The sequence below is a fragment of the Pelobates fuscus genome, chromosome 5 (genome assembly GCF_036172605.1).
Source record: "Pelobates fuscus isolate aPelFus1 chromosome 5, aPelFus1.pri, whole genome shotgun sequence".
Classification (NCBI taxonomy): domain Eukaryota; kingdom Metazoa; phylum Chordata; class Amphibia; order Anura; family Pelobatidae; genus Pelobates; species Pelobates fuscus.
Window position 1 is genome coordinate 365,867,534 of NC_086321.1, and position 7,239 is coordinate 365,874,772.

At 40.0% G+C, this 7,239-nt stretch overlaps 1 protein-coding gene across 3 annotated transcripts in view; it reads right to left on the reverse strand.

Annotated features, from left to right (window-relative positions):
• Positions 1-805: 805 nt before the first annotated feature.
• MAP2K4 (mitogen-activated protein kinase kinase 4) overlaps positions 806-7,239 on the reverse strand; it is a 40,246-nt gene continuing 33,812 nt past the window's right edge. For all 3 annotated transcript variants that reach the window (XM_063456058.1, XM_063456060.1, XM_063456061.1), the window contains exons 9-12: positions 6,007-6,084; positions 5,312-5,460; positions 4,353-4,398; positions 806-1,592 (exon numbers count right to left, since the gene is read on the reverse strand). In XM_063456058.1, the coding sequence (XP_063312128.1) occupies positions 1,479-1,592; positions 4,353-4,398; positions 5,312-5,460; positions 6,007-6,084 (387 nt within the window). In that variant the 3' untranslated portion in view covers positions 806-1,478. The remainder of the gene's footprint in view (positions 1,593-4,352; positions 4,399-5,311; positions 5,461-6,006; positions 6,085-7,239) is intronic.

Here is a 7,239-nt window from a genome sequence, read left to right on the forward strand (position 1 = left end):
GGAGACACCAGGCCAGATTTCTATGCTATACTAACTCTTACACAACTAAAGAAAAGGAACACTGCAAACATCATACCAACTAGTGCGCTCCTTAGTGGTTATGGTGACAGGAGTGCCGCAGCCCAAGGTTGGCAGTCAACCGTGTACAAACTGTCTGATAACTTGCCTGGGGTAGACTTGGCGCTAGTCACCTCCTCCAGGAAAGACAGACATAAGAATAAGATGTTAAACTGTTCATAGACTGATTGACAACTTACCCTGGGAATAGATCCGGGCACTTCTGGCGCCATAACCACTGAAGCACACTGTAGTAGTTATGGTGCTTGGAGTGTTCTTTTAATCAGTGGCTCTGTCATTTTTACTTTGTGACACCAATGGGTGACCGTTCATATGTCTAGTCACCTAAGTTATCGAGAGATAAATTAAGTGCATTATACAAAACATTGCAACAAAGTAGTCATTTTGCAATTACTAAAATGTGATTTTGTGGGGTTTTTTTTTTTGCAGGCTTTTAATTTAAAATATTCCTAAATGTCAATTTTTTTTTTTTTTATATAAATGTCATGATTGATAAATTAAACCATTCCCTTAGTGCAGGGTGATTAAGACTTTCAAATAAAGTATGGGACATTCAGGTAAAATTTATATTCCATCTCTTAATATTTTAATGTTCGATTTCTTCAATGCAACAATTTTTTTTTTGTTGTTTTTTTTTGTTTAGTTTTTTTGGTAAAGAGATATTCACTATATTTAAACATAACTAAAAAAAAAAAAATAAAAAAAAAAAAAATGGGGAAAAAAAATTAAAATTAAAAAAAAAAAAAAATAAACTCAACCAACACTCTCAAGAACATAATAAAACTATATAGCAGAACAGATTTTCAAATAATTAACCCCTTCTCTGCCAGAAGGGCATAAAACAATAGAGTGTCCAGAAGATGATCGGTCACAGACCACCTGGCGGAGAATTGGTTAAGCTATTGCACTTTGTGAAGAAAAATCTTTTTTATTTTTTTAAAAATAATAAAAAATATATATTTATATATAATTCATATTCTTTGCCTTTTCCCAGCCGAGAAGATGGGAAAGGTTTTATAACGATGCAAGATCTAATGAAGTCAAATCCTTTTTTAGCGATCCACGCAGTCTTTCAAAATGGGGCAGGTGAAAGAGGTTCTCGAATGCCTTCCAGTCAAACAAAGTTCCATTGATTAGGGACAGAGCACAATGACTATGCCCTCTTGTCCACCAGCACTGTGTAACCCAGCGGTTCCGAAGGGATGCGTTTTACATGTGACTATAGCATACAGACACGATGGAAAATAAAATAAAACGAACACCGATCTTATTGCACGTGATGCTGGAGCGAGCGAGGGGGGTGGGGGTGGGGGGGGAACTGCACGGCAATCGCCTCATGGGATGTCTCGGCAATTTCTTTGCTCGCAGCCCTTTCCGCTAAAGTTTAGGATGGCGGCGTGTCAATCAACGTACATTGGAGAACTGGGGGTTGCCGGCATTTGATCAAGGATTTTAGTGACATATCCAGCTACGTCCACAGTGCGCTCTTCGTACATCATTATGAAAGAATGTTTCTGCAAAAAGGAAAAAAAATGTAAATAAAAATTACCATGCAGAGCTACACAACTACTCTCTCAGTGATGTGAGCATAGCATTTTTTCACATTAGTTGAAGGCCTATTGAGGTCATTGAGATATTCCTGCTTTAGTACCAATGCTATGCTCTGACATAATAGCCAATAAATATTTTGTACCCCTGAGAAATGCAGATTGTGGTAGAGAACAAGAAACATTGCCTAATCGAGTGTACAAAAGAAGAAATCTGACTGGATGTGCATAACATTGTCTTCAACAGATTGGCCCACCGGGATACAGGGAAATTTCCCGGTGGGCCGCTGCACTTGGGGCCGGCAGTGCAGCATTTGACACATTTATGTTTCCCCATCTCTGAGTTTTTGTCTGGGGCAGACAATTACCTAGGTGGCTGCTAGAGACTGGTACACAGACAGAGGTGGCAGCCACCTGCAGCAGGAAGGAGTGAGAGTCTCTCACACATTTACAGCTCCTCTGCATGGTCAGTCTCGTAAGATCCAACCCCCACACTGGAGATCTGCCCCCCCCAGCCTCAGCCTGGTCAACTTTCACACAGGAAGAGGAAGCATCTCATGAAGGAACCTCACACCAAGCTTAGAATCCACACTGCCAGTGACAGGTAATTGTATGATTGATACTGAAAGAGAGAGATAGAGCTTGTGTGCTTCAGTGTGCTTGTGTTTGTCAGTGAGTAGTGTGCTTGTGTGTCAGGGGGCTTGTAGTGTGCTTATGTGTGTCAGGGGGCTTGTAGTGTGCGTGTGTGTGTGTGTGTGTGTCAGGAAGCTTGCCTGTAATAAACTTGTGTCTGTGTCAGTAAGTTTGTCTATTGTGAGCTTGTGTGGGTCAGAGAGCTTGTCTGTTGTGAGTTTGTGTATGGGACAGGCAGCTTGTGTGTTGGTATGCTTGTCTGTAGTAAGCTTGTGTGGGTCAGATAGCTTCTGTGTATATGAGCTTATGTAGGTTAGAGCACTTCTGTGTTTGTCATTAGTGATCTTGTGTGGGTCAGAGAGGTTGTGTGTGTGTGTTATGAGTTTGTCTGTAGTGTGCTTGAGTGAATGTTTATCAGTGAACTTGTGTACGGCAGTAAGCTTGTCTGAGTGAGCTTGTGCATGGGTCAGAGAGCGCTTGTGTGTATGGGTGAGCTTGTGTCAGCGAGAATGAATGAATGTGTGTGTGTGTGTGTGTGACTGAACTTGTGTGATTTATTAATGTGGAACATGCTTTAAAATATATATTTGCTGAAATTACACTATTGACACACTGATGCCGATATGTTGATATCTGCATGGAGGATTGCCCTGCTTAGGGGGCATCTGGAGCGAGGGGCTGCAGGTAAGAACATGTTGTTCCAAAGCACATGCATATACAAAAAAATAAATAAAATACAAGCATACCATGTGACAATGATTTAGAAGGCTGGAATTATTTGTTTCCAGGGCTGCTTTCTGTTCCCAGTCTGGCGCTGGTCTTTAAAAACTATTAAAGGGACACTATAGTCACCAGAAAAACTAATCATTGCCTTCAGGCATTTAAATGCAAAGTGAAAAGATGGCCGCTGGAGGTGCTTCCTGGGGCAGTGCTGCACAGTGTGACTAACATTCAGTGTCTCCGTACTCTGTATGCAGACACTGAATTATCCTCAGAGATATATTGATTCAAGGCATCTCTATGAGGAGATGATGATTGGTCAGGGCTGTGTTTGGCTTGTGCTGGCTCTGTCCCTTATCTGCCTCTTTGACAAGCTCAGATAATACAATGCTTTCCTATGAGAAAGCATTGGGATTAACTCAGATCATTACTTCTGATGAGGTCAGCCAAGCAGGCACATTAGGGGCAGAGTCAGCAGCTGCAGACTGGAATAAAGGTAAGATTTTACTATATTAAGGGAGGGCTAGATGGTTGTTTGAAAACTATAGGGTCAGGAATACGTTTATGTTTCTGACCCTATAGTGTTCCTTTAAAGGAGCACTACTGGGTCAGGAACACAAACATTTATTCCTGGCCCTATAGTGTTAAAACCGCTATCTAGCCCCCTTTGCCTCCCTAAAGATAGTAAAATATTGCTTTTATTCAAGTCTGAAGCTGCGCCCGCGGCCTGTGAACTTCCTATGACCTCATCAGAAGTGGTGGCCTGATCCAAACTTCCCCATAGGGAATCTACAATGCTTCCCCATAGGATTGGCTGAGACTGACAAAGAGGCAGATCAGGGGCAGAGCCAGCATGATTCAAACAGAGCCCTGGCCAATCAGCATCTCCTCATAGAGATGAATTGAATCAATGAATCTCTATGAGAAAAGTCCAGTGTCTGCATGCAGAGGGAGGAGACACTGAATGTTTGGATGCATTTTAGGCAGCCATGACCCAGGAAGGATCTCTAACAGCCATCTGAGGAGTGGCCAGTGAAGTTGTCACTAGGCTGTGATATAAACACTGCCTTTTCTCTGAAACAAGCAGTTTTTACAGCAAAAAGCCTGAAGGTAATGATTATTCTACTCACCAGAACAAATTCAATAAGCTGTAGTTGTTCTGGTGACTATAGTGTCCCTATAAATTACAATTTATCTAGTAACAGCCGAGATCACACACACTCATGTAATATGGGTTTTATGGGTCTCCATTTGGAAGCTGCCGAGTGTGTCCGATGAATCTTATTTTACTTCATTCTCTGCATATGTGACTGTTTCCGCTTGATGTCGAAATGAAGATCATCATTAACGGAGATTGTATACTTTTGTACTCACCAGAAGTTCTTTGTACTTTGGCCTTTTTGACTCGTCCTTTGTAAGGCTGGAGAGGAGGGAATTGTAAAAAGTGTTTAGGTTTTTTTTTTTGGTTTGTTTTTTACCCATAATGTAAATAAAATTAAGAAATAAGCATGCACGCAAGCACAGGAATAATCAACATAGCATGATAAAGCATACTACAAAAAGTCTCTTAAATAAGATAAAACGGTTCATATTTTCCACCTGCAGAGGATTTTATATGTGAAAAATATTCCCCGTGCCATTTAAACAGCACACAAAGAAATTCACCTAATTCTTGCAGACAAAAAAAAAATCGAAGTACTGTATATTTGCTTGACACGATATATTGCCTTGAGAAAAACATTTACTTTCATCAAGTTTCCAGCAGGTGGCACTACTGGAACACAGAGCAACATTTTGCGTTCCATACACTACATGCGTAAACAAGTGAAACTTGCACTTGCTGACACTGGCCAGTAGGAGACAGCACAAGCTTACAATACAAGCACACTGGTTTGTTACGGACTCAGGGCTTTTAAACACTCGTCTATATAAACCTACACTTTGTACTAGAATCCTGTAAAAATGACAAAACATTAAAGAAACGGTACTTTGCAACATTTTATTTAGCCGTGTCCTACCGTTATTAAAAAAAAGGGCCACGATTGTCAGTCTCACCACATCTGAGGGTGCAAGCTGGCATTTTACCAGGCTGGCTGAGAATAATAGGAGTTTCAGACCAGCAGAGAGATGGTCAAAGTTAGAGACTCTTCAGATCCACTATAGACACTTACTCTGGCATTTTATCAGCTTGTGGAGTAGGTAGTTTAAATTAAATGCCATGCTTGTGTGACATTAACAGTCTTGGCCACCAGGAGATATTATGTGACGAGGGCAGGGGGTATTTTCTACCAAGTATTTAATTAATATTAAAAGATAGATCAAATCGAGCTTACCACAGATTGACAAAGTTGATGAAGCTTGGTGAAAACTCGCGCTCATCTGAGTTACTCAGTTGCGGTGGATCGCCTTTAACTACCTGCGTCAACTGATCAAAAACGCTGTTCCACTTCGGGTAAGGGAATCGACCTGTGGCCAGCTCATACTGTAAAATACAAACACACTTCACGTAAGATATTTACAAGAAAGTCTCAGGAAATGGTAAGAATCTCTCCAGTGAGACTTGATGATAAACAGTCAAGAAAATTGTTTCTATACAACGAGATAACCACAAAGTGTTCTGATTTAGAATATCACACCTCCAAAATTCTATTATGCGAGGAGGGACTGGGTCAGCACAATTTTCAAATAATTAAAATAAAAAGGCGGAAATCCTTTAATTCATGCCATCCACTTATCATGCTTAGTATAATTTGTCCTCTACCTTTTGCCAACTAAAAAGGTGAGACATTCACTGACATTCTACAGATGCTGTTTTTCTTTTTAGACAGTCAATCACTCAACATACTCAAGATGTTATGGATGTTAGGAAATATCTTAAGGTCAGTTTCTTTAAATCCATTTTTAGTGGACAAAAACTTGTAGTGACAAGCTTCCGGTAGCGATCCCAAAATATATAACCAAAAAAAAAAAAACATATCCCTTCAAATAAATAAATAAAAATAATTGTATAAAGTTTGTTATTACATACCAATGTTATTCCCAGGCTCCACACATCTGATCTCACGTCATATCCCTGCCTGGATGCGCTTGGGTCTATCCTTTCCGGCTGCAGAGAGAAACACACAGGTTAGTCTGTTGTAATTCTAACCTTTATTTCAGCCAGAAATGGGCACGAGATACAGAGAGACTGTATTCAGAATAGTGGAAATACGCGCAGTCTCAGCAAGTGTAAGCAGTCATTGCCAGAAGATATTTACACCCTTTAATTGTTTTTTGGGGGGGAGTGGGGTTCAGATTATTCATGAACATGAGAATTGTCAATTTCAAATTCAATTCAAAAAGGTTAAATCACCAAAGTGGTCATGGTGTTAGGAATAAAGTGTTCATGGTGTTTCAGGCTGGACAAAAGTGGTAAGTGGTGTCCCTCAGGGTTCTGTTTTGGGACCACTACTATTTAACATATTTATAAATGATCTTGAAATAGGCATTGAGAGCCATGTATCAGTGTTTGCAGATGACACAAAACTTTGTAAAGTCATAAAATGTGAGCAGGATATTGCTTTGCTGCAGAGGGATTTGGATAGATTGGGGGACTGGGCACTAAAATGGCAGATGAAATTTAACGTAGAGAAATGCAAAGTTATGCACTTCGGGGTTAAGAATGCACAAGCAACTTATACACTAAATGGTAGTGAACTAGGGATAACCACACACGAGAAGGATTTGGGAATTGTTATAGACAACAAATTAGGCAGCAATATGCAATGTCAATCTGCAGTTGCTAAGGCCAGTAAGGTTTTGTCATGTATAAATAGGGGCATAAATTCTTGGGATGAAAATATAATTTTGCCTCTTTATAAATCGCTGGTAAGACCACACCTTTAATATGCTGTGCAATTTTGGGCGCCTGGTCTAAAGAAAGATATCATGGCACTAGAAAAGGTCCAGGGACGAGCTACAAAATTGATAAAAGGAATGGAGCATTTTAGTTATGAAGAAAGGTTAAAAAAAATTAAATCGGTTTAGTTTGAAAAACAGCGCCTTAGAGGGGAAATGATAACATAACCTTTATCTGGAAATCTATTTATAAACAGGGCTATACATAGGACACGAGGTCACACATTTAGGCTGGAAGAAAGGAGATTTCATCTAAGGCAAAGAAAAGGTGTTTTTGCAGTAAGAGCAATAAGGATATGGAATTCTCTGCCTGAAGAGGTGGTTTTGTCAGAGTCACTACATAGGTTTAAACTGCAATTGGATA